Source organism: Penicillium hordei, assembly GCF_028827395.1.
Source record: "Penicillium hordei strain IBT 12815 chromosome Unknown utg000005l_segment0_segment0, whole genome shotgun sequence".
NCBI lineage: Eukaryota > Fungi > Ascomycota > Eurotiomycetes > Eurotiales > Aspergillaceae > Penicillium > Penicillium hordei.
Window position 1 is genome coordinate 961,406 of NW_026623146.1, and position 26,380 is coordinate 987,785.

The 26,380-nt window shown below is 48.1% G+C and overlaps 8 protein-coding genes across 8 annotated transcripts; 4 read left to right on the forward strand and 4 right to left on the reverse strand.

Annotated features, from left to right (window-relative positions):
- Nucleotides 1–906: 906 nt before the first annotated feature.
- On the reverse strand, nucleotides 907–4,864 carry N7537_009317 (uncharacterized protein; the record flags this gene model as incomplete). Its single annotated transcript, XM_056900371.1, has 3 exons — nucleotides 907–2,842; nucleotides 2,906–4,293; nucleotides 4,397–4,864. 3 exons carry the CDS (start codon nucleotides 4,862–4,864, stop codon nucleotides 907–909), a joined length of 3,792 nt encoding a protein of 1,263 aa, XP_056749039.1.
- A 1,092-nt stretch (nucleotides 4,865–5,956) lies between these two features.
- Nucleotides 5,957–7,864, reverse strand: N7537_009318 (putative MFS transporter; the record flags this gene model as incomplete). The annotated part of the gene is made up of 7 exons (XM_056900372.1): nucleotides 5,957–6,308; nucleotides 6,380–6,584; nucleotides 6,634–6,696; nucleotides 6,756–7,098; nucleotides 7,154–7,416; nucleotides 7,472–7,583; nucleotides 7,643–7,864. The coding sequence occupies 7 exons, from the start codon at nucleotides 7,862–7,864 to the stop codon at nucleotides 5,957–5,959; spliced, it is 1,560 nt and encodes a 519-aa protein (XP_056749040.1).
- Nucleotides 7,865–9,377: 1,513 nt separating this feature from the next.
- N7537_009319 (terpene synthase family protein) lies at nucleotides 9,378–10,859 on the forward strand (the record flags this gene model as incomplete). Its single annotated transcript, XM_056900373.1, has 8 exons — nucleotides 9,378–9,538; nucleotides 9,592–9,715; nucleotides 9,765–9,960; nucleotides 10,022–10,178; nucleotides 10,264–10,356; nucleotides 10,410–10,443; nucleotides 10,494–10,717; nucleotides 10,778–10,859. 8 exons carry the CDS (start codon nucleotides 9,378–9,380, stop codon nucleotides 10,857–10,859), a joined length of 1,071 nt encoding a protein of 356 aa, XP_056749041.1.
- A 945-nt stretch (nucleotides 10,860–11,804) lies between these two features.
- On the reverse strand, nucleotides 11,805–14,175 carry N7537_009320 (putative MFS transporter; the record flags this gene model as incomplete). The annotated part of the gene is made up of 3 exons (XM_056900374.1): nucleotides 11,805–11,992; nucleotides 12,059–13,894; nucleotides 13,971–14,175. The coding sequence occupies 3 exons, from the start codon at nucleotides 14,173–14,175 to the stop codon at nucleotides 11,805–11,807; spliced, it is 2,229 nt and encodes a 742-aa protein (XP_056749042.1).
- A 2,111-nt stretch (nucleotides 14,176–16,286) lies between these two features.
- On the reverse strand, nucleotides 16,287–17,439 carry N7537_009321 (D-alanine--D-alanine ligase family protein; the record flags this gene model as incomplete). The annotated part of the gene is made up of 3 exons (XM_056900375.1): nucleotides 16,287–16,347; nucleotides 16,393–17,024; nucleotides 17,077–17,439. 3 exons carry the CDS (start codon nucleotides 17,437–17,439, stop codon nucleotides 16,287–16,289), a joined length of 1,056 nt encoding a protein of 351 aa, XP_056749043.1.
- Nucleotides 17,440–18,071: 632 nt separating this feature from the next.
- Nucleotides 18,072–19,601, forward strand: N7537_009322 (KamA family radical SAM protein; the record flags this gene model as incomplete). The annotated part of the gene is made up of 4 exons (XM_056900376.1): nucleotides 18,072–18,266; nucleotides 18,318–18,666; nucleotides 18,723–19,273; nucleotides 19,326–19,601. The coding sequence occupies 4 exons, from the start codon at nucleotides 18,072–18,074 to the stop codon at nucleotides 19,599–19,601; spliced, it is 1,371 nt and encodes a 456-aa protein (XP_056749044.1).
- Nucleotides 19,602–20,523: 922 nt separating this feature from the next.
- N7537_009323 (TMEM165/GDT1 family protein) lies at nucleotides 20,524–22,286 on the forward strand (the record flags this gene model as incomplete). The annotated part of the gene is made up of 3 exons (XM_056900377.1): nucleotides 20,524–21,132; nucleotides 21,203–22,160; nucleotides 22,219–22,286. 3 exons carry the CDS (start codon nucleotides 20,524–20,526, stop codon nucleotides 22,284–22,286), a joined length of 1,635 nt encoding a protein of 544 aa, XP_056749045.1.
- Nucleotides 22,287–23,135: 849 nt separating this feature from the next.
- N7537_009324 (telomere repeat binding factor family protein) lies at nucleotides 23,136–26,013 on the forward strand (the record flags this gene model as incomplete). The annotated part of the gene is made up of 4 exons (XM_056900378.1): nucleotides 23,136–23,229; nucleotides 23,446–24,811; nucleotides 24,868–25,902; nucleotides 25,968–26,013. The coding sequence occupies 4 exons, from the start codon at nucleotides 23,136–23,138 to the stop codon at nucleotides 26,011–26,013; spliced, it is 2,541 nt and encodes an 846-aa protein (XP_056749046.1).
- Nucleotides 26,014–26,380: the final 367 nt, after the last annotated feature.

Sequence of the window (26,380 nt, forward strand, 5' to 3'; positions counted from 1 at the left end):
GCTAGCGCCAGAGAAAGTGAAGAACTATGTGACAATCAATCAAGCAAGCCACACCAGCTCACTCGCTATCCAGGCCAGAAGATGTCCCGATTGCGGCTTGTAGAACAATACGAAGCACAAGATGCGTAATTATTGATGAGAAGTATGTATATTGAATTCACATATTAGAACCGAATGTGACCATGTTTTTTTTTCATGATTTTTTGACGCCGTCTTGCCTCATCCCAAATCGTATACATATCGCAAGGTCAGCAGAGCGATCCAGATCCAGCGCTACCTGAAGTAACAAATATCTATATGCGTGTAAATTTCAACCACCAAAATTAAATCCAAAGAAAAAAAGACGCATGTACATGTACCACCAGGCGGGTAGATCGTTGCACGCCGTGCAATGTTGAGTATCATGCAAGAAGCGAAAAGAGAAACAAGAGAAAAAGCGAAAGCAAAGTATAAAAACAAGGTATACCAACTCTAGCCGTCGCTTCCCGTATATCTAGCGTTTGTCTGGTATAATGCAGTGTAAATCATCAACAGTCAAACAATAGGAGTTGTTGCAATGTGTGTGTTGGAAGGGAGAGGTAGAGAGAGAGAGAAAAGAAACCAAAATATCATCACGTTCATTGTCTGATTCGATGATGTTATAATAACATGACCAACACCAATCACTTATTCAGGTCAATGATGGATTAATATCATCTAGATAGAGTAAAAAGAAAACAAAAAGAAAACCAGACAAAAGTAGTACAGTTCGTGTGCGGTTTGTTGGGATGTGGAGTGAGAAAGGAGCAAGGGGATATAGTCGAGATCAGAGATGTTAAGAGAGAAGGCGATGCATCACAGCAACCAAAACGAAGATTTCAAGAAACAAGCTTGTACGCCAAATCAAAATGGACAAAAACATGCTGTTCAACATGCCATCTTCCGTTCTGTTACCATCCCATCCCTTTCCCACTCATCTAGTAGCCGTGCTACTTCTCTGAAAGAGACCGGCTTGGTGAGGAACAGGTCCACACCAGAAGCCATAGCATCGGACTCATCGCGAGAGCTGCTGAGTCCAGTCAAGGCAATAATGATAGCTGGCTTGCGACCATCCGTATCCCTCTCCAACGAGCGAATAGCACGAGTAGCCTCAAACCCATTCATGACAGGCATAGACATGTCCATGAAGATGATATCATAGCCACTCTGCATCCGCTCAACTGCCTCAACGGCCAATTTGCCATTCTCAGCTGGGTCCAGCTCAGTCAGTTGGCGCTTTTTGAGGAACGTCATCATCAGGTTGAGGTTTATTCGATTGTCATCAACCACAAGCACTCGTGCCAGTCGCTGAGGTTTGCTTGAGCGCTCTAGCAGGGGTTCTGGCAAAGGGGATTTTGAAATATCCTCGGGTAATGCGGTGATTTGTGATGGTTGTTGCAGTGGTGATATTGTCATGGGGCGAATTCCAGGATAATTCAGACCTGGGGCGCTACAAGAATCGGCATTGGATATGCGGGGCGAAGCGAGTTCAGATGGCAACGAGGATGGCCGGAGCGGTAGACTCAGTGGTTGCATAGAGGAGGCTGGTGTCTCGGATCTCGGTTGCCCATGGGTCAGACATCTCATTACACTTCGAGCTAATTTGTGTGGCCCACAGGGACGCCGGATGATGTTCACGGAGGAAGCAAGAGTCAACCACTCGGATTTCGCCTCGGTGTAATCCACCGACTTGTGGCATAGGACGAGAAGAGCAGTAAAAGTGGCAGTGGGTGCAATGGTGCGGAAGTTTGGTAACTCAGTTTCATCGATAAGCACAAGATCAATATGGGCTTCCGGCTTCCATGCGACGATTTCCATACCATACCAGTCTGAAATATATCGAGCGATTTCAGACCAGTTAGAGTCGGTAGTCACGTCGGTTGGGTCAGTACTCCAAATAGAGGCTCGTTTACCAGAGTATTGCTCGCGTAAGAGAAGAGTTTGGGTCAAGGTTTCTCTCTGTTGGATAAGCTGCCCAGATGGTTCGATGGCCGGGCTTTCCTTTCCAACAGGCCGCTCTAGAGGAAGAGATACATGTACGACAGTACCCTCCCCTGGACGGCTGCGGATTCGAATGCTTCCATTCAGAGCCTTGACCAAGCTGCGAACAATTGACAATCCCAGTCCAGTACCAACAGCCAAGGCATCTTCCTGGGCAAAGGGGGTGTAAAGTTTGCCACGCAGAAACTCTTCCGATATACCTTTACCAGTGTCGGTTACTGTCAGGGTGACCAAGTCTTCCAGGCCTTGCCGCCGAGATCGTCCTTCAGATTGACTAGATGCTGCCAATGATAAGGTGACTCGCCCAGATTCTGTATATTTCATGGCATTTCCAAAAAGATTCATAATTATGCGGCGCAAAGCGCCCGGCTGAGTCCGGTAGACCCAATCCCGGAATGAAATATCGATAATAACTTCGACTTTGGACCGCTGATTCTGCGACTTTGTTTGATGTGGCATCAATACGGGCAGGTCAGCTGAAGCAGTAGAGCTCTGGCCGTACACATGGCCAAGACAGATGCCTTCGACGACCTCCTCGGCGAGGATAGCCACATCGGTAGCTACGAGCGTATCCAGGTGATGGGCTAGCTTGTCAGATCCTTTGAAATCGAGTGGTGGCTCTTTCTTGCGTTTCATTGACCGCCATGTCCGTTCCAAAGATACTACCTTGCTGAAGTCAAGTACCTGGTTCATTGTATCCAATAATGTCCGGCCACAGGAGTTGACAGTCTCAAGCAATGAGTCCTGGAATTCATTGAGATGAGTGCTGTTCAAAAACTCGGCAGCGGCCAAGATGCCATGAAGGGGGCTACGAAGTTCATGTCTAGTAAAGGAAGGTGGTTAGTAACTGCGGTGGGGTATGTCAAATGACCAAGACAAAACTCACGAGATACTCCCAATAAAGTCACCCTTCTGGCGATCCGCGATGAGAGATTCAACGCGGCTATATTCGGCCATGATAGAGGATGAAAACCCAAGCACAGAACTGAGCTCGACTGAGGTGGTAAACACCTGAGTCTCAATTGTGCTCCAGCAGAAACACCCTCCGAACCACTGCGAGGAAACGGCATTCCACAATGGTACAAACATGATTTGCGCCGCATTTGGGAAATATTGGTTGAGTACCGAGTTCTCGGCAGCTTTCCGCCGTTTTCGCAAGGGCTTCGAAGGCTGTACAGCACTAGGTGGGGACCGACTGGTGGCACTGGTGCCAAGAGGGGCCTTGTCTTTGAGTTGTTGGTCGTCATCATCTGAAGTCGAGATAAGCCCATCGCGGTGGAAAGACCATAGCTTTCCTTTGGGGTAGCGTCGAAGCAACAATTGTAGGAAAGATCGGTCTAAGTTGGCCGCAGCGCATGTGGCCATCGAGCCTGCCTGGGGAGCAAATGGTTCTTCATTTGTTGATGCTGACAGAACAGAGGCAGGCCCATCTGTGTCGGAGTAATCACTCCCCATATCGGCATCGGTCAAAAGATTATTGTTGGCCTCCAGGAAAATGACCCCACTGTCGCCATTCAGGTCAAGACTCTCACGGAGGAGATTGGCCGCCCTGCGGAAGCACCAGGAGTTGCCTTGCGAATCATCGGGCGGTAGTCGATTCCGGCTGCTGCTTGTCAGCCATTCTGGCAGAGAACTCTCTACACTGCCCGATTCAACCTTTGAACCGCTATCCAGTTTTGAACCACTGCCCATCTTAGAATCGTAGTCTGATTTTAGATCGGACGGGACAGAGCTGAAGGAACGCGCGTCGTTACTGAGTGATCGATCAGTCGGTGGACTATTGGACGGTGCTTGCGATGCGTTTTCTGAGCTTTGTCCACGAGAGCCACCAGAGGCACTTAGTCGATTGTAGGAAGATGGCGGAGTTGGTGATGGAGCACCGACGCTGTCGGTGCGTGACTGGTCGATACTATCCACGAAACTAGAGCTTCCTTCAACGAAGTAGCTGAGCCCGCGGGAAAGGCGCGCGGCTCGTCGTCCTTCGCAAGCCTGTCTGCAAACGCTCAAATAATCCATTACAATCATCGATATAGATCCCAGTGTATCCTTCTCTAGCGGTGACAATCCACCTCGGGCTTTCGTGTCCAGCGCAAAAAGGCAACCCAGATTGATATTTTTATCGGTTGTCAAGGGAGTTCCGGCAAAAAAGCGGAAGCTGGGGTCCTTTTCAACGAAGGAAAGGTGTTTGTAGCGCTCATTTTCGGTCATGTCGTTCACGATCAGAAATTGATAGTCTGCATTCTCGCGGTCGTTTGGCGGTAGTGAAACAGTGTCCTGTCGAATGGCGTCAAGATCGAGGAGTCATGAAAAATGAACAATGTGATGGAGTCCGACAATAGCTCCGGATCAGTCAGCTCGTCGAGTGAGCAAAACTTACCTTACAGACACTCCATATCTTACGAGAGTTAGATACCCCCAACCAGATATTATCATTATCCTCGTAAACTGACGGATCGTTCAAATTGAGCGATTTTGTAGCCTCGGCGACTATGTGCTGAACATCACGATCCAAAACAGAGATAAACACCCGCTCGACGTTCAATCGCAAGGCCGCTAGCTGGGCAAATGACGTCATTGTATTATTCGGGGTGCCCAGAACGAGAGCTTCCGAGCCAGTTGCCGTCGCTGGTCGGAAAGTTGCACTGCCGTGTGAAGGTACTAATCGTTCGGAGATTGGTGGGGTGATTGTAGTTTCTGAAATCGCAGAAAACGGGAATTCATCGTTCGTAGGAAGCCAAGATGGAACCGCCTTAGCTTGGGAAGCAGGCTGGTAATAGCGGTATAGCTCTCTTGCCCTGCGATCTGCATTGTGTAGACTATCATCGCGTTTCTTAGGAATATCCATGGTTTTCCGCTGACGTTGGAAGAGTGAAGATACAGTGCTGCATCCTCGGACTCAAATTTCGAAACTGACGAAGCTATCACTCCGGTGACTGAGGCAGGGTGACGAGGGTTAGGAGAGGTCAAGATGCAGAAAGGAAGTGATTAAAAAATGAGAATTTGTCGCAGCGATGAGTATAGCTAAATTAGTCACAGACTATTGGAGATAAGGAAAGTGGGAGTTCCCAATTACATACCACTCTCCACCAAGAACAGCAAGTCAGGTGAAGCGTAATTGGGATTCCAAGGAAGAGTGTGGAACGTTCGGCAAGCACATCCAGGAATCCCACCTGTCAAAGTACAATAGGGACGGGCATTGACGAGGTGGACCAGTGAGAGGGAAAATGCATAGAAGATGATTAGTGGGAACCAGCGCCCGGTACACATTGAGAGTCATATATGGAGTACATCTGCTCCACTGCTTCTTCGCGTCTCTTGTGGGATTGTACGGAATCTTGGGATCGGCACACCCAGATTGCGCAACTGTCGCTGGACCAGCATATTGACTGGGGAGTACAACATTGGAGTCCACTGAGCAGCACAGATATAGACAAGATGTGGAGGGGAGTAAGTTTCAGTGGCTGTGGGGTGGTCCTATGGCGTTCCGAGACGGTAGGTCAGACACCTCGATCAACGCCAAGTGGACCAATGAATCTTCACGATCGTTCTAGTAGAACTTGCTAATTACATCCTGGCTTCATGAACCTTGGAATGTGAACCATGCTGTCTCGGCAGCTTCACTAAGAGCTGTTAACTAGGGCTTCCACATGTTTACCCTCATTTTAAAAAAAAATAAAAATAAAATAAAATAAAAAAAAGGAATAGGATACGTCATTTCTGCCAGGGGTTGGAATTGGCCCGGGAAGCCCCATGACGACAGTGGCGAATTGTTGAAGCAGTCATACAATATAGGCAGTCTTGACTACACTGCCCATGGTGTGTTATATGTTGTATAGAATGCAATCATCTCTTCCGTCATAGGCCTGAACACTCAAGATGATCAAAGCCTCGCAAAAATCATATGTTGTATTCAGCTCTTCCAAAACTTTATATCTGACTAGGAATTATGACCGGTCACCGCACCCCAAATATACGCCACCCACGACCCAAGTGTCAGTAAAATCAGAGCACCGAAGCAAATTATGGAAATATTCCGAGTGCGCTGGCGCAGGGTTACCAAGTTGTGCTCTCGAATCCGCTCAATGGTAGCCGCACCCGATGTCAACCGTTTATGCCGAGTCCACTGTAGCGGTGCCAGGTTATCAGTCAAAAACGAGCCGATCAGGATAGCAGCACCGACAACCAGAGCACCGGCAGCAAGAACTAAATAGACCTGCACCACTCGGCGGTATGAATTGTTATCTGCGTCCTGCAAAGTTCCCGTGATGATCCGAATTATAATGCTCATACTGTTACGATTTGCAATGTCAGTTTGTGTCTCAAACTACATTTTCAGTGGAGGATATAGGATCAATCTTACGCATTGTTCATGGTAACCTTCAATGCATACGCAGACCCAAAGACCGATTGATGCCATAGCGAGGTGCGAATGCTGTCGATGACCGAGGTTGGTCCGAGGGACACGGCAATGGCGTAGATGCCGAATGCAGCGCCTGTGCCTGCATGTGATGTTGCAAAATTAATGAGAACCATACTCAGCAGCATGCCGAGACCGCAGACAAACACTAGGGAGGTCAGTATCAGCTTGCTTTAGGTCTCGTTGGTCAAACTCACAGACAGTTGCTCGGTTGCCGAGGACATCGATAAACACGCCCAAGCAGGGAACGAGGAAGAAGCCTGGTTCGTGTCAGCTTATATCCACTCCCAATCATCTTGCATTCTCGGAATATTCGTACCTGCATACTGCGAAAGTGAACTATACCATCCAGCCTTGATGGAATCGACATTGAATCGCTTCTCGGCCAGCTCGGTGGCATTTTGGCTGAATACTGATGCAGCACTCGTTTGGAAAATAGAGAAGGCCATGACAGCCCAGAACATCCACGGGAGCTCGAACAGCTTTTGGAATTCGAACTTTTTGTTTTTCTCTGTCAGTTGTTCTTTGGTAGCTGTATCGCGTCGTCCCTTGAAGTGACGATTACAATACACGTTGAAGAACCAGAACCCTGCACTAGCCACATTGGTGAAGAGATTCATGAACACCGAGGTCCAAAAGACCCAGGCAAAGTTTCCAGTTCTCTATGCGCCTGTTAGCATTGGCTTAACTAAGTCAACCCGGGTGAAAAGAAATCACCTTTGCAATGATATTGGCCGTCGACTTTCCAACAAACCCGCCTATCTTGCCGATGGCGAGCTCAAAGCCTAATGTAGATGCAAATCCACTACTAGGGGGAAACCAAGAGGAGAACATCTTATACTGAGCGATTTGGGTGGCGATATCGCCGAGTGCGAGGATAACTCGACCTCCGATCATGAAGTTGAAAGAGCGCACGGTTGCGGCGGCAGCAACAAGGATAGAACCGATGGTATAGACGATATTTCCGTAAACGATCATCTCTAGAAAATGCCGGTCAGTATATCTCTCGTTCATTTGACATACTCAGCAACATACGAGCTCCGCCAACTCGGTCGGTGATCACACCACTTATCAAAAGCAGAACTGTGGCCATGAAGTCTTCGCTAGCTTCCAAAAGCGAAAATTGAACATTGTCGATATGCATTTGCTGCCAAACAAAAGCCGTCAGTGAATCCTGCGAATCGACATTCCCATAGTCTTCAATACCTTTTTGATTGTGCTCTTCATAGCACCCGTCACGCCAGAGCTCCAGTGCGAGCCAAAGCTAATACACGATATCAGTGCGACCGCGATTAACTTTGCAGCAAGCGGCGGTGGCTTCTTTCCATCGGAGTCATCGCTAGATTCTTCCGATGGAGTACGAATGTCTTCACTGACAGGTGCCGACACCGCGTCCACGGACTTGGAGTCCGAAGTATCAACTGCCATCATCACAACTCGATGGCGGAATGATATGGAAAGCCCCTAGCTCAAAATAAAATAAAGAACTTTCAGGCAAACTCAAAAGAGCTTCCATGCCATTACTATTTATGGGCCTCGGAGATTGATAAAAAAAAAAAAAGTCTACTGAGAGAGTGGAGCCCTAGTGGTGCTACGGTGAGCTGATCCCGGCGAAAGAGGCCGAAGCCCCTCATCAGCTCGAACTTACGTAAAAAGGCAAAGGACAGTCTATTGGCACTTGGCATAGCGGGGCAGCATCAGATAAGATAGGTATTATCCTGAAAAGAGTTTAGCATTGTGAATATACTCCAACTCGGGGCTACGTCGGTGAATTCTAGCTTTCTCTAGCCTCTTTCAAGTCGCTTTAAGTCGCTTTAAGTCTTGGATGCACCCAGAAAAAGCCTATTCAGGTCCACGTGGAACACTTCTCGGCTTCACTCCGAGCTGTGACCAGTTTGGCGATGTCGGTATTTTTTTGCATCTAGATCTGCTCGGATTCTTAAACCCGATTGATTGAACCCTAAATAAGTTATTATTATTTCGGACACTCTAACCACGTCTAGCAATGATCTTTGCCTTTGGCAGTTCTCTAGTTCTCTTGGACTGACAACATGCGGTGGTGGTCCGAGTTGGTCCCGTCATTCATCACTTTTGCCCAACGTTACGCTACAATTTGCACAAAGATCAAGATATCATTCAAATTTTCAATATTGATATACTCTATCGAGCGACTTTATTGTTCGCCAATCACCAATCCGCGCAACACCGTCCAGACGCCCCCACTATAAACTACCTCGGATGGGGCATCCAAAAAAAAGCTCTGAAACAATCCCGACTTGTACGCGGCCTCCTAGATATATGTAGTAAGATGGAAAAGAAAGGAAGAAAAAAAATTCAATGCGAACGACATCCCACAAATATCCAATAGCCAAAATCAAAGGCGTGATATAAGCTGCTTACGTACTGTCAGCTCGTTTACCGTACATCTAGGAATGGATATAAACATGAAGAGAAGCTATGCACACACCGCCAATATACTAAAACACGGTGTGTGGACTATCGTTATCGCGCCAATTCCACGATGAAAAGGGAGAAATTAAGGTTGATCCCGTAGCCACGCAACAAAATACTGATACTATCCTAGAAAGCAATCTGACAAGCGGATGTTGGTAATCACGCCCAATGAAGACTCTCTCGCATGTCCCCGGGTGTTCACTTCCGGGAAATAAGTCGTAATATTTGCCTACGTGGTACTAGATAATGCATTGGTATCCCAAGTGAGAGGTACTTGCAACAACTACCATATTCAAGTCAGGTTTCACAGAAAATGCAATGATGATTAGAAAGATAGCATTAGCAAAGCCAATGAGATATTCAGCACCGTAGTAATTTTGTTTTCCTAGTAGAGTGAGGTACGCCCCAAAGTTAGTATAAGAGGTGTCAACTTCCCTATTCTGTGGACCATCAACCATCCTCAGAAGCATATCCAGATTTCTTAATCATGGACCACGTCACCGCCAGCCTAATGGCTTTGTTTGAAAGCCTTGATGGTCATGAGCTAATTATTCCATCACAACATAAGCTCAACCCTGGCTGGGAACTCAGGGAACATGATCCAAGCCATAAGAGCATCAAGGACGAGCTGACTAGCTGGGTTGAAAGGTACCGTTCACCAATTTTCTTTTAGGAGTTGTCTAATGAGAACATAAACCTAGTCGGTGGTCTGATATTCCAAACCGAACGATGATTGAAGCCCTCAACCTACCAAATTGGGTTGCATTGTTGTACCCTAATGTAAAGTATGAAAAGCTTCTCACAATAGCGAAGAGCCTTTCTTGGGTAAGCGTCACTATCCTTGAATAATTCATTCTTTTCACTGAGTAACTAGATCTTTGCTTGGGATGAACCCCTTGACGATGGAAAATTCACACATGACCCTGTCGGGGCTATCAACTACTGCAATGAGACTATCGAATTCATAGAGCTTCTTCGCGATCCAAGTCAAGTTTCGTCCGCAACTCATCCAGATCCTAATATTGCTTCATTCAAAGACTCATTCGTGGACATTTGGGAGAGTCATCCAGGTATGTTTAGCACTGGTTACCTGCGCATGAACATAAAGCTAATGAGGTTTATGAACGCAAGTGTGCACTAAACGATACCTTAATGAGTGCTTGCTTTTTGTGCGCGGAACGTCGGAAGCAGTTGAACGCCGGGAAAAGAACCAGGTTCCTACACTGGCCGACTATTTTGATTGGAGAGTACTCAACCTTGGCTTTGAGATATACTTCACCTTGGTCGAGTATGCAAACTCCTTTCATCTTGCCCCTACAGCTATCTTCTTGAGATTTTTCTCAATATACTTGTCAAATGCTTATAATTGTTAGGTACTCGCAAGATCTTCAGGTCCCCGACGAATGCTCGAAGCCGAACCCATTCATGCAGACCATCTTCCGAGAGGCCTCTTTGATCATATCTATGTCAGTATTTACAAAACATAGATCACTGACCATTACCTGACTATTCTATTTAGATATAATGACCTTCTTTCTCTTCCAAAGGAACTAGTATGTCCCCGTGGCAGCATATTTAACTATTTCTAGCTAACGTAGAAAAGGACGCAGGTCAATTTGAGAGCTGCGTGCCAATCAAAATGTTCGAATTTGGACTATCATTGGACAAGACCATTAACAGCTTCGGTCAAATGATCCACGATTGTGCGGCACGGTTCAACAAAGCCGAACAGGACCTGTATAGTCAAACCAGTCCCGATAGCTTGGCATCTGTTCAGGCATTTGTGCAGGGTATAAAGCAGCAAGTTGTGGGCACCCTGAAACACTTGTAATACACCTCTTATCCCAGGCTTGGAGATATATATCGATGACTAACTCCTGCTGATAGCTACTTCATGAAACGATATGTTGCCAAAGGTGTCAATCAACCGGATGGTTCGATTAAGTTCAAAATATCGTTGGAACAGTGAGTTGAGATGAGTGCTATCGCGCCAAGGGCCTATTAAATTCAATGTTACTATGCGGTTTACTATGGTATCCTGGGGAATCTTGAAAGTATGGTGCCTACTAATGTACTATACTGGTCCGATGGAGGTCTTTCAACAGGTCTCCACTATATATTGCAGGAATATTTCGGTTGCACCACCTACACTATTCAAGAACTTACTGCGTGTTCTAACACCACAACGTGTTCCTTCTTTAGATTTCTAATTTATGTAGACGCAACTCACTACTTTCAGATAAACGGTGGAGGGCGACAGTCCGCCGGGCGGTAGCATGAAATGCTGACCTATATAATTTTGTGTCACCTACCAACACAGTAGTCTGATAGTCTGGTAGTACAGAGTACACGTGGAAGGCAATGCATGCATTTGATAATTTGAAATGGTGGATGGGAAGTTTTAACTGCCAAGTACGTTACACCGCACACAAGATAGACCGAAAACCTCATAACCGGATAGTGAACCTCAGAACCTTGGAAGGGAGCAGAACTTTGAACAGACTTGAAGATTTTCATCTTGATTTAGCAATGATGTAAACATACGATATTTTTCGTGGTCTCTTAGGAACGTCTCTCCGGCGTAGGAGTATAGGTGGAGATTGAAGACACTTCTAGCAAGATTAATCCCCAATTCTGTCGTACATAGTCATATCTTCACACGCAGCCTTCACCAACACTCGTCTAGTATTGAATTATAAAACTACAGTGGTGCTGCAGAGAACTAACGGTGGTAGGTTTATATGGATCTTCATTCCTTCAAACGCTCCAACGATAAATTACTACCAAATGTGACATCGGGAAAATATGTCTAAAACAATCCCGACAGCAGGGGCCGTCCCGATGTATATATGATCAACGATAGAAGAAAAAAATGCAGTGCAAAAGATGTTCCACGAATATTGAATCAGCCAAATCAGAAGCGTTCCATGAGCCGCTTGCGCACGGTCCACATACGAGCTCGCTTGCCGTACATGTACATAGGAATCGACATGAGCATAAAAAAAAGCTGGATACCGCCGATAGACAGGAAGACAGTGCGTGAACCATCAGCATCGAGCCAGTCCACGATGAAAAGGGAGAAAACCAATCCGTGGAGGATATCTGTAAGTAAAAAGATGTTAGATCAGACAAAACGAACAAAAGAACGAAGGATACTGTAACACATACTCTTGCTAAAGTTCAGTGTCACTAGTGCCTCACCAGCATACTGGCGATAGCTATCTACACAAAAAGTGATAGCCGTCGTGCTACCCAAGCAGCAACCAAATGAGATCAAACCAAAGAAAATAGTCGGGACAATCCAAGAGTCGCCGATCTCAGCACTCCACCCAAAAGCCATCAGACCGATGACAGTAGACAAAGCGATAGGAATTGCCATCACGAGACGGAATTCAGGCTCGTAGATGCCGCCATTGCGTCTGGTCATAAACCGCGCGATGATATCTGACACTTTGCCAGCCACTGCGGTTCCAAGGAGACCGCCAACAAATGGCGATATGTAGATCAGACCTGTCTGTAGTGCGGTAAAATGATAGTGAGCCCCGCCCTCGAAGATGTGGGCAACCGACTCCGAAAGCACGATCAGCCAGCCGACCGATAGTGAGTATACCACTGTTGACCAGAGCACGGCTGGATAGGCAAATAGGACGAATGGTCGCACGGCAACTCGGTGCCAGCTGTCCTGCGCGATTCGTCCGTTCCAGACTCGAAGTAATTGGGAGTAGGGGATCTTCGGGCGTTCACGGAGTCGGTTTGTGTATTGTAGGGTTGCAGGCAGCGGAGTCCCCGCAGGCTCTTGTGACTCGGTCCTCGTAGGGGACACGGCGGCAGGTCGAGCTGTCTCCAGGTCATCCTGATGTGCGCCAGGCACAATAGCGCGAGGTAGTGGCTGGAGGAAGTCATCGTCTTTCTCATTAGCTGGGGTGGGCTGTTGAGTGGTGATTTGATCACCATTGGTAGCCTTGCCGGCCTCGGAAACACGATTGGACTTTTCAGTCTCAACGGCCTGATCTCCGTCTTCTGGGTGGTCATCCGCGAATCCAACATGCGCATGCTTATATTTTTTCGGTGCCAATGCTGGATCTGGATCGGCTTGTTCGGCAGACTCGTCCAGGGGTTGGACATACGGGCGCCGCCCGCGGAAGCCGTGGGAAACGAGGTCAGAGACACTGCGACCAGGGCCTCGCGGGCGCTTATGCTTGTGCACACGCGGACGAGGTGTGCGATCCCAAAATGTTTCGGGTACGAAGAAAAAAAGCAACACTAGACACATGCCTACAATAATGGCGACGATCCAGAATACCCAGCGCCAGCTCAGGCCTTGGATGATGGCGGCACTCACTAGGGGAATCAGGTTCTTTCCGCCTAATAGCAAGAGTGTATATATGCCCACCCGATAGGCTCTTTCGTGCAAGAAGTAGATCTCTGCAATTGTAGCAGACGGAAGACATTCGACTGGGCTCACGGCAAATCCTTGGAAAATACGAGCGATCACGAGACTTGGGTAGTTCGGTGACGCTGCGCACCAAATTGCCGAGATCACGAACAGGGTGGCTCCCAAAAGATAAACCGGTCGTTTCCCATATAAAATGGCTGTGGGCGACATCACGACAGACCCCAAGCCTAAGCCTAGCATATAGAACCCGGTGGTGAAAGCCACTTGTTGCGTGCTGACATCGTATGCAGCTGCGACCTTGTTAAACCCAGCTGCCAAAATGGGGGTCATGCCGCCTCCCATCAAGCAATAGAAGCCTAGCGAGACCAAGGCAGAATCTCGTTGCCACACAGGCCAGTTCAGAGGGTCATTTAAGGAGTCATCCGGTTGGGGATCAAGCACAAATTGTCCGTCCGCTGTTCTTTTCTGCGTTGGAACCGCCGACCGGGTTCGAGAATTAGATCGCGAGGGACGATAAGACGAGGATATAGATGATGTCGATGTACGATGCGGTTGGTGCCTCATTCCCAGAGGTTCATTGCGATTTGATGATAAGAGAAGTACCGTTCCTAAACCACACCAGCCAGTTGTCAGTCCCCGTTTCACAATATCGCTTCCCTCGATGATGGAGGACTCTCTACTCACCGGGAACTTCGTCAGTCTCTTTATCGCTTAAGATCCCCAGTGTCGATTTAGCACGATAAGTCTGATCCTCGCTAGACTCGGGATCTTCTTTGGTCTTTCCTCCAAAGACTCGTCTCCATCGCGAACCAGCTGGCTGCTGCGGGATAGATTCGACTCCCGCGTTTTCCTCCATTGTAGCAGAATGGTCCTCTGTTGGTGATGTCATGTTCTGTTTGAGAACCACGAATGAGGTATTCGGCCTATCGCGTTTGCGTTTGCAAAACAAGTGTGCTAAACACGCCATGTTAGCCAGAGTCTTTTGCATCTACGCAACAAAAGAGCAATCCCTCAAAGTCACTAGGAGGCACCGGGGGAGTCACTCACAGCTATCTCAGATGACCACCAGGGGATACCGGAATCCAGTGACAAGCCCAAAAATGCTGCTGGTAAAACTAGCAATTATAGACGACGTGCTAGCAGTAACGGGATTAGTTCCCACAGAAGGACAAGTAAAGTGTATGTCGCTGGGTCTTGCGGAAGCGATCAACGCTTCTGGATTAACGCAAGAGGCAGCAGATGAGCTCCACTTAAAGGCATAGCTTAATCAAGCGCGAAAGACGAAAAGCGAAGTAGAATAGAACAAAAGATCTGGCAAGTGGCAGACGGCCGATATATAGTGTCCTAGCGATTCTTAGGGCCCATGCGATAAGCTCTTAGGTATATCACGCGGTAAATGTTGAAAAGACCAAAAAGCTGAGACAAAGAAAAAGGTGATGTGATCGACGATCCCATGTGGCAGTGGGGGGAGGCGGTGAGATGTCTCAGAGTACTCAGGAGTACCGTAGGTGTCATACGATGATCAAGGTTAAATCAAGTACCCCCGTGGTACTATCTTTCTGATTTTATAAAATATCTTTCTGCATACATGCAAATCTGACATGTACTTTATACATAACTAGTGGATTGCTGAGAATGACGCAGGGTCTGATAAGCACCGTTTTCGGGGAATGCTATGCCACAATAATATGCCGCTTATGTTGTTACCAAATGGGTCAACAGTCCGCGTCAATAGGTCGATCCTTAAGCCACGCATATCACACGCAAGATAACGTCAAAAGCAACAATACTACGGAGTACACTCACATATATTAAACACACATTTAATACCTGTCAGCAGTCTACAGTGAAAGACTAATCGCACTCGAATTTCCCAATCGCCGACTGCGCCCGGCCATTCCTGGTATATGCCAAGCCACTCAAATCCGGCGCTTGTCGCGAGAGTTTCACTTCGCGTGGTCTGCCCGGCCCATGAACATGTCTGTTGACAAATTCTAGTGTCTGTCAACGCTCAAATGATAGTTTTTAAGCCCTCGAAATTATCTCAGCTGACCGGCGGGAGGTGTTGGCTGTCGTCATTGTGCAGATGTCCAATTGCGGGGGAAAGGAACCCCAGCTTTGGTATCTTCGTTGGTGCTTGAGCTTGCGTGGCGTCATGGGTCAAACTATGGCTACTGATCTGCAACCTTATACATCATGTCTAGAAGAGGAGGATTAAACAAGCCAGTCGCATCCCCACGGATAGTACGACTTCGGGGGACGCCACCTTATGTTAGTTATGTTAGTTCTCGGATGAGATCGACAGGCTCGGTTTAGGGTTCTCTAATTCGTGGTATTGCCATTTGTTTGATATGCGGGGCGGATTAAAGGACTTGCTAATCGGAGATGAGGCACTCTATCACTTGATAGCAGTCTGCCATTCTTATTGGCGAAACACTCTTGATTAACCCTGGCCAGTCAAACGATCGCTCTAGTTGAGTGGGTAATGCCAATACACTTCATGGGACAATGTGCTGCTAATGTCTCTTATAGAGTGTATTGCCGGAATAACCCTCGGATAGTCCAGAACTGCATAACAGAACAATGTATTATTCAGGATGTTCGGGATAGGCCCGGGATCCCTGGGAAGTACACTCCCCGGACTCCAGGCTTGAGCCGCACCTCCCTTGTCGTCTAGCATTTTCATCAACCTTGGGTCTTACAAATTTAACCCAGAGCGATTACTTACTAGCTTTTGTTGTACCGACTTGATAGCATGTCCAAGTCCTGATCTTAGCCCGTTTTTCCCCTACTGAAAGCCCTCTTCGGGTCCGCCAGACATTTATAGGCTTCATCATCTTAAGAGCCTCCCTATCCACGCCTGGTTGACAGTCCTTGTTGATTTTGGTTGAATTTATTACTATGTTGTTATTCTAGGCACCGGAAGAGATTCCACGCCTTTTTGAGTCTAATTCCGGATACCTTTCCAGTGCACATTCAACTACTGTGCCCAACAGCTCCTCATGCGAAATCCCGTGATGGAGGGCGGTATCCGCCAGCCAAGACCATTGAGGACGTAATCCTGGAATAGGGTTAAGCTGACAAGGTAATGATATCAGCAACCAACCAATGCATCATATACAGGCCACTCACCTCCAAAACATATGGTCTCCCATCCAGGCCGCACCGAACATCAACCCGACCAACATCACAGCATTCAAGTTTGCGCCAGGTTTCCAGGGCGAGGCGCTCTACTTCCTGAACTTCAGAGCTATCCTCCTTGTCAGCCATGCGATCTACCGGGTCTTCTAGAAGCTTGTTCTTGTTGTGGAAGTTATAAAAGCCGACATCAGATTGGCTCTTCGCACTGTAGTCTGTTTCCGTCCCTGGTGGTGGTGCAACTCCTCTCCAGTCGTGGTGGACTGTCCCGATGACTCGGGCGGAGTCCCCGGATCCCAGAATGCTGGTGGTATATTCTCGCCCGGCTAGATACTTCTCAATCAAAATGCTTTGTCCCGGGAACCGAGTCTGGAGCTTCTGAACACCCTGCTCAAGATCTTCTATGCTCTCAACTTTGGAGAAAGAATAGATGCCTTTGGAGGATCCTTCACATGCGGGCTTGATAAATAAAGGCATCTGTTTCAGATCGGCAGTATGGCGACTTTGTTCCAAGATCTGCGAGATACCCTTTTCGATGGACCATGACGGAGGGACAACGGCGAATGGAGCAGTCGGGATGCCCATGTGTTCGAGCACCATCTAACATGTCAGTGCCATGTAGGCTTCCTTTAGCAGACTGATGACACGATACCTTTGTCTTGCCCTTATCCAAACACAACGACAAAGTTGCCGCATCGGAAAACACATGCGGAATCTGGTATGCCTCTAAGAGTCCTGGGATCTGGGCTTCCCGCCCAACCCCGTGCATTCCCTCGGAGATCGAAAATGCCAAATCCCACTTCTCGTGCTCCCCTCTGGCAATACAATGTACCAGTTCCTTCATGTCACCGACTGGAACAACCTCGAAGCCATTCTTTCGCAAGGACTGCGTTATGGCATCGATGGTTTCGTCCTTGTCTAGTTCGATGCAGTCCTCGACGCTATACCCGCGCGATCGGTAGAGAGAGAAACTCTCATAGAAGAAGGGGATCACAAGTGGTTTCATTTTGATCATTCCTTCTTATTCCGGCAGAGGTGTAATTGTTATTAAAGAGGGCCGGCGGGACAGGCAAAGACCCTTTTTCTAGAGGGGGATGCTTGGCATGCAGTCTGGTTTACCAGCCATGGATCTCTGAAGCAATCACTAATTTGTCAATATGATGGGTCAACCCATGCCTTTGTTAGGAGAATGACTAGACCGATTGTAGACATAGGCCCTGAAATGGCGGTGTGACACTATTATACATGCATAGAACTGCAGATGATCGGTAGCCCATCCCTACAACTTGTATAGTGAGGATATCCGGGGTGTTCGGCGATCAAATCGGTGGACTGTGACGAGATTGGTGGTATCTGAGCACATAAGTGACGTCGATCGAAGACTCATCAATAATATGCTTGTTTCCCAATTTTTGTTATTTTTGACGATGACGAAATGCAGCAGCTCAGGTAGCCACATTTGTAGGATTACGAATAACAAACAGGGGCTGTCGACTGAATACTAGCGGGGAATCCTGAACAAGAAATGCGGTCTCTCGGTAGATTCTGGTTGTAAGTATTCAGGATAATCGACATTATCGCACTTTCCACCGGGCATGTTCTTCTGTTCTTCAAGTGTGCCAATTTCCACCCCTAACAATCCTATCAATGAAAGGAATGTTCCTCTACACAAGGAGGCTACGAGTTGGCGTTCAATTGAGACTCCCTCGACACCAATGGTACTCTACCAGCAACTCGCAAGCCCGCTCAGAGTCCTTATCCACTGCGCAAATTGAGTTCTGGAGAAAGGTCCCAGCCTGGCGCGATACTACAGAAACTCAATTTCTCGACTACAAGTGGCAGGTGTGAATACGAGAGCCGTTGTCTATATCTAGTGGGTTGACAGAATTCTAGACCAAAAATTCTCTAGAAAATGCATCTTCGTTGCTTGCATTTCTCAACTCCGTCGTACCTTCCACTGTCCCAACAGCACGCGGGCAGATCACAACGCAAGGAACCTTCGTGTCCGATGTTGCAGCGGGTATGCTACGTGCCCCCATGGCCACGCGTCTGACGCCATATCTCCTGTCTCTCATTAACTGGGACAATCCCTACTCGGACCCGATCCGGCGGCAGTTCATTCCTCTTGCCTCTTCGCTGCAGCCAGACCATCCCCAACTTCAGCTTGACTCGCTGCATGAGAGTAGAGACTCACCTGTGAAAGGGCTAGTCCACCGATACCCAGATAAGGTACTATTTCTAGGTATTTATCTTCTCTGTAGACCTATAACTACCGAAAAAGACTAACTGCATGGTCAGCGAGCTCAGTATGTCCGGTCTACTGCCGTTTCTGCACGCGGTCGTATTCCGTCGGGGCGAAGACCGAGACAGTTTCCAAGAAACGGTTCCTTCCGCTACGGAAATACTGGGAGCCGATGTTTGAGTACATTGCGCAGACCCTAGCGGTGACGGACGTTGTGGTATCCGGCGGGGATTCGTTCTTCTTGGAGCCTGCACAGCTGCGTGAGATCGGGCACGAGCTTCTAGGGATTGAGCATGTGCGACGCATCCGGTTTGCCAGCAAAGGGCTGTCGGTATGTCCTTCGCGGATCTTGGATCCAAGTGACAAATGGACAGAGGCCCTGGTTGAGATTAGCGAGCTGGGGAGAAAACGAGGGAAGAGCGTGGCGCTACATACGCATTTCAACCATCCACAGGAAATCTCTTGGATCACGGAACGAGCAGCGCAGAGATTATTTGAGAACGCGGTCACAGTGAGAAATCAGACGGTGTTACTCAATGGAGTGAACAATGATGTGGACACAATGAAGTCGCTGGTTCGTCGATTGGCAGATAATAACATTCAACCAGTATGGTTATGCGCTCTAATATTGACTCTGTGTGCTGACTGGATGCCCCTAGTACTATGTATACCAGGGCGATATGGTCAAGGGTGTCGAGGATCTGCGTACACCACTGCGCGATATCCTCCATATTGAATCCCATGTCCGGGGTACGATTGCTGGGTTCATGACGCCCTCATTTGTGGTAGACCTTCCAGGGGGTGGAGGGAAACGGTTGGCTGCGACATTTGAAAGCTACAATCAGGATACCGGAGTATCTACATTTGTAGCACCAGGGGTCAAAGGTAGCACAGTTCATGAGTATCATGATCCATTATGGTCGCTGCCAGGCTAGGAATTACCGGGGTTGTCTCCAGTTATTATCCAGTTATTTTTTAAAAAAATATATAAAAAAAAGCCATCGCCCCGGGGGCTACCCATATGCTCAAGTCCCTATGAGTCTAAGAACAACGAATAGTAAAGTGTTGAATAAGGGGTACTATACGTTAACTAGAATGGGTTATTTATTAATTAATGTTTCGTGGTTTAGCAGCAACAAGGCCCGGGGTAGGTGGTTATATACTCCGCAACCTCTAGGGCTACAGGGGTTAAAATAGCTCAACATCTACTCTATTCTATTTACAAAATTAGACTTATTTTACCTTTTACCTGATAATCGCCAGTTTCTAATATTAATTCACCACAAATGTTCTATACATCCAAATAAAAAAACAAAGGCAAGAAGCACAGTGTGGGGGAACACATGACTTATATTGCATACATAGCATACTAAATAGCAGACCACTCAGATGGTTTTCCATTCCGATCATGCACATTCATGTTGGCAACACAAAATTGCTAGTTGCCAATTGCGTCCAGGGGTGAATCAGATTGTGCCGATTTCTATTACAGGGGGGGCCGTTCGCGGGAGGTCACGTGCAAGCCCCCTTTGGCAGTTCAAGATGAAGGGCGAAGGCTAATGCTCTTTCTTCGCTTTGAATTCTGTTATTTGCTTATACATCATCTTAATATCTCTACTTATTCCTTATTACTTCACATTCATTCCGACATCCATCCTCATCCTTGAAAAATTGTCTGGTCTCGATCAAACCTCTCACGCGACTTAGTGTCGTGGCATCTATCGAAGATTTCTCCCACTTTAGATATCGGTTCCACCTCTTTTTTCCTTCCTGATTGTGAAAGATTATCATTTATACATTCAGATCGCCAATTTCAACTATCATTCACTCTTTCTGCGGGAGAAACCACCGCTCATCATGAAGATCAACCAGTCGTCCTTCCTTCTCTTCCTTCTTCCCGCAATTTCGGCGGTTCTCGCCGATACAACATACAATGACAACATAGATTCTCGAGTCTCGCGTGAGACAGCTGGCAACAATGCTCGCCTCGTCGACTCGGATATAGTCGCATCTAATGTCGCCAAAGGGGCGCCGGACGTACCTGTGGATGGCAAGGATGGCAGACCGCACGCTGGTCCGTGGGTGGAAACCAATGCAGACCGGGACCGCAAAGGTGTCCAGGGAAGCGATGATATTGATCCGGTCTCTATCAAATATGACACCAAGATCCCCTCTTCGGAACACCTGAGCACCGAAGAAGGGAAGATGATCCCGCATTCAAATGGCGGCGTTATGGATGACCCGCATCGGGCGGGCCCGAAAGAGGGAACACGAGGAACAGAGGGCGGTGTCTCTGAGAAAAGAAAGGAGAGCCAATTGGCCTCCGAAAAAGTTCCGGGGGGGCCAAAGGAAGCGCCTCCGCTGCCGCATAGTGAGACCAAGAAGCTGGGCTCTGACAGCGACGACACAACAACCGGAAGTGGAAGTCGGTCTGCGGAGGGTCCGGGTGGCCTTGGTATAGTCGGGGTAAGTCTTCCTACATATTCGCTCGAGTTCGAGGTTCTTCATTGAACAAGTGGAATTAATGTGCATCTAGAAACCCGCTGACCTCCCTGAAAAGCCACACGATATCCCATACCCCAAGCCCCCGGCTGTGGTCAAGGATGATCCTCTGGGCCTTGGGCACGATTCGGTCGTTTCGGGGTCGTCTTCGAGTTCATCCTCGTCCTCGTCGAGCCACGGTCACGACCACCATGACCACCACCACGACCATGACTCTGATATCCATGATGCCGGCAGCTCACTACACTCCCTTGTATTCTCCTTCACCATGATCCTCGTATCTGAAATCGGCGACAAGACTTTCCTTGTGGCTGCGTTGATGGCCATGAGACACCCCCGCTTGGTGGTGTTCAGCGCTGCATTTAGTGCCTTGATTATGATGACTGTTCTTTCGGCGGTCCTGGGCCATGCAGTTCCTACTCTTATCCCTAAAACGTTCACCAAATTTATGGCTGCCATTCTGTTCGTAATTTTTGGCGTGAAGATGCTCAAGGAAGGTCGCGAAATGTCTCCAGATGAGGGTGTGGGCGAAGAAATGCGAGAGGTTGAGGCGGAGCTCGAAGAGAAGGAGCACGAGCAGCTGCGCATGAACCGCCGTCGCTCCTCGGTTACTCCTCACAATCTCGAAGCTGGTCGCGCTGGAGGCCGTCCCAAGACTCGCGGCTCCGGAAACCGTCTACCTTCACCCCCGGAGAGCCTGTCCTCATCCTCGTCCCGTGGCTCTTCCCCCCAACCCCGACAGCGGTTGAACGATGTCTTTTCCGGATTGAGCAACCTCTTTTCGCTGCTTCTCAGCCCCGCGTGGGTTCAGACCTTTGTCATGACCTTCCTTGGTGAATGGGGCGACCGCAGCCAAATTGCCACTATCGCCATGGCAGCTGGTCAGGACTACTGGTGGGTGACCATTGGAGCCAGTGCTGGTCACGGAATCTGCACCGCAGCCGCCGTGATCGGAGGACGGGCCATCGCTGGTCGTGTCAGCATGCGTGTTGGTAAGTATCCCCTACTAGCTTTCTGATCCATTGCACATTCTAATCTTGCATTTTATAGTAACTCTGGGCGGCGCTGTGGCATTCCTTGTGTTTGGCGTCATATACTTTATTGAAGCCATATTTTAAAGCGGTGCATCTCCGCGGTTGTATGTGTCCACGGAAACTTATTTTCACGGTTTTTGGCGGTTGATTTGTTGTAAAAGTCGAATGTATGCATCTTGTGACATACCCAGTGCTGTTTTAATATAATTACGTGTCTGGCCCACGCAATGGCCAGGTTCACAATGTTATCTTTTTCTCTCCAATGCCAAATCTCACAGGAACAAACCTCACTGATCGATATCGCTACTTCGTTCTAAGCAGGTAGATATAACAATTCATGAAGTAGCGATCCTATTTTAATGGCTCTGGATACTTTCGGTATTCTATTTATCCGCCAATGTCACATTGTTAATATTTAGTTCCTCATGCATTCCAAGTGGTAAGAAATAAGAGATCATTCTACTCTCATTCAAATCTAAAGGTTAATGTAGCTTTTGATTCCAAACACTCGCGGCTATTCGGTGAATAAAATGTGTATCGAAATAGGGCCTGGGTAGAGAATAGGGTTTAGTGTTCAGGGTTTGGGTTTGGGTTAGGGTTTCCAGCCATGTATTCAAGGCCTTGATGGAAGCTTGTCACGTAAGGCATCAATATTACCTAAAGCAGCTTAGCGGACCGCGCGTTATTAATATTCCGTTTTCCCGTGGAAAGCAGCCCCGAAAACCCTGACACCCGCTCCTCCGTCCCCTGAACGCTTCAACACTCCATCGCATTCGACATCCACCCCATCAAGCAGCCATCGGAAATCTTCTCATCTCATCTGTTTTTCTTCAGGTCCATCAAATTCCATCAGAGGGCGAAAAAGAACCCATAACAACAACGCGTGTAGAGAGTTGACGCACGTGTCCTGCCCGACACTCCCCACCGCCTTCCATGGCTCGCATCACGGGGTCCCGCATGACGCGGAGCCAGAGCCGGGAGGCCAATGCAGGGTTTATGCCAAATAAAGGTTCTTTAGAGCGAAATTGTAGGTAAATTTCCAGTTATCTAGGTGTGGGGCAGCAGCATGTCGGACAGTGGGTGGCTCAGGCAACTGTGCATTAAAAAGGGTGCATAGTTGTGTATTCCTCAATCCGCGACTCGCTCGATACTTACTCCATTTTGTTATACCGTTGCCTCACTTCTGACACCGATGCTTCAATCACTTCTATTTCACGATTGAATGTGTTCTGACTTCATTCAGATCTGAGTGGGCTGGCTGAGGAACCTTCAACTCCTTCTCCCGGGTTTATTGTACCCAGGCATGTGATACCAGAGTCGCCTGAGAATCATGAAGGTCATACCAATGTCTCTGGTACAACCCTGGGTCACAACGATGTGGAGCCTGTCGATTCTCAAGTCGGTGATAAAATCGCGACCCACCTGCCGTTCGTTCAACAACAGGCGACCCTTGTGATGAGTCTCTTGGTTCGCCCGGACATGAACCCGGACAGCCTTGCAGCTGAATCCAAAAAGCTCCTGGACTCCAATCACCCGAACCGCAAACGCCTGAGGCGGTCCGTTGAAGGGCTGACCGATGAACTGGAAGACTCTCCTCTTTCTCGTGATGGCAAGTCTTTTTTGGACATCTCTCAGGCTCGTCGTTTGCTTTCATCCGCACAACTGGACGCGTCAATCTCAGATATCTACATGACAAACTGCGCTTTGTTAACCCTCAACATGTTCCTCCCCAGCATCGGTACGGAGTCCCAGTCAGAGGTCATCCAACAACTGGATACCGAGTTTCCTGCGTGTCTCATGAGCAACCTTGCGGACAGTTCTATGTCAAGGGCAATTGGTGCGAGTAACACAGCTGAGGCCACCTTCAATCTTGCATTGGGTATCCGCACACAGTTTTTCATCACGGAGTTAGAAAGGCGCCAACATGAGCAAGACTTCAGCCCACTGTCCATCCTAAGACAGGTATTTGCTATGGACCTTACGCCCATCGAAGATGACTCGCAGAGTATCCCCGGCTCGTTCCGTGGGTTCAACTTGCCGGGTGTCTTACAGGACGACGATGGCCATCTCCCCGAACACCTTCCTGAAAAGTTTCTCATCGCCGTCAGCGATAGGTTCAATGAGCTTTACGAGGAACTTTCCGAGTGGGATTCCGTTGACATTGATGGTCTGAAAAAGGCATACAGGTGGCGATCGTTTGAGCGGGACCTTGCACGTTGGATCTACACTCGTGACAGAGAAATCAAGGATGACATCAGACGTCTGGCAGAAAAAGTCCATAATTCACCCGCAACTCGTCTCCTTACTTCCGTCTCGGCTGGGACTCCCAGCCGGCGTCAAGAATCGATAGTGCCTCCAAGTGGTGACATCTCTCGTCGGGGACCCCAACAGTCTCAGTCTCCTCAGAAAGGACGATTAGTGAACGTAGCACCATATTCAGATATGGCACCTCGGGCAGAGCAGGCAGAACAAGCAGCCCAGGCGGACCAAATACCTGAAAAAAACGCTTCTCGGTCAGGCACCACTCCTCAAAAAGGTCCTAAACAAAGTGTCTCCGACCAAGCCCCACGGCTGGCAGCGAAAGATCCGGGTCGGCGCAAGTCCAAAAGGTACGCTCACTCTACGGTTTCACACACTCTCTATGGCTACTAACTTTCATCCATAGCAACTTCCGAGACCCGGCCTCGTTCGCGGCACTGATGAGGCGCCAGGCTACTAGCCATCAACAACCTGCCTCGGGCGTAGAATCGCAGACGCGAAATATTTCTACGAACACAAGTATTGCGGCCCAACCGATTAATCCCAGCCCATCTGCCGCCGGCTCTTTTGAAGCTCAACAATCTCATGAGCTGAGATACACAGACATCGACGACTCTACATATGTAAACAATGACGAGGAATTGGACCTCGGCCAAGGCCCAGAACCTGATGTTATGACATCGACCAGTCCTCCTAACTCCGCTAGAATCAGCCATGTCAGCCACAACCCTCGTTTCTTCGATTCTCCGAGAGATGAAAATACACAGCGATCGGTTCCGGTCGCTCGGCGATTCCTCGATAAGCAGAGTAACGCTGGAGTGGTGTCGCCGATCAGCCAATATGACACTCAAGATGCAGGGAATTTCACTGTGTTGGGCAAGCGAAATCGGAATGTTGATGACCCAGATGATGACTCAAGCGACGAGTCAGACATTGAATTCGAGCAGAATAATCAAACCGTGGATCCTAAGCGCAGAGTCGAAAAGCCTCAGCAAAATTTGCCTGCTGCGAAGAGACAGCGCCCCGACGACAATGCCGTATCTGCCGGACAACAGTTGCAATCGAATATCAATAAATCCTTCCACCACAACTATAACTCATCGCAAAGTTCTCCAAGAGCGCAGACAGCTGATAGTGACGATGTCACTGATGAAGAGACCACTGTTGAGCAGCATGAACCACCTAGCACCCAGAGTCGCTGGGCAGCCTCTAATTCCCAGGCTGCGATGACCAATCGCAGGGTCCCAAAGGCTAGCCACAGATGGACAGAGGAAGAAGATGAGCGTCTGATCCACCTTATGGGGATTTATGGTACTGCCTACGCTGCCATAAAGAAGCAAGATAATGCTTGCCCGCCGCCTGATGGTGGTCCCATGCTTGAGCGTCGTTCGCAGGTGAATTGCAAAGATCGTGCTCGCAATTTGAAGAGGAAATATCTCAGGTATGTCACGGTACTCTTTCGTCTACGGTGTGTGTAGGAAGCAATTCTGATGTATTGTTTTACAGAGAAGGTCGACCACTTCCACCGAACTTGGAGAAGGCAGCAAATTAATTTTGACGCATTGATGATCTACAGATAGTCGCGGTTTGCTCTTGCGTTTCTTAGCGTTCGTCGAGATACCCAAGGAGCACATGGGATGGAGTTATGAGCCTTCATTTCTTGGTTTTTGCTTTTGTTTGTATTTTTTCGTGTATGATTTTTTTTGGCCTAGTATAGGGCTCTTCTACGAAGAACCCATGATGATTGGATGATTTCTTTATTCCAGTTTCTTTTTCTTCGATTTCTCATACTCTCAGGATTAATGAATTGTTATTTTACGCATTCATCTTCGCCAGGGAGCATCCCTTAATATTTGTTATCCAGTTGCCATGCCAGGTACATCTAGATAAAATTGTACACTCTAGATGAAATCAATGCA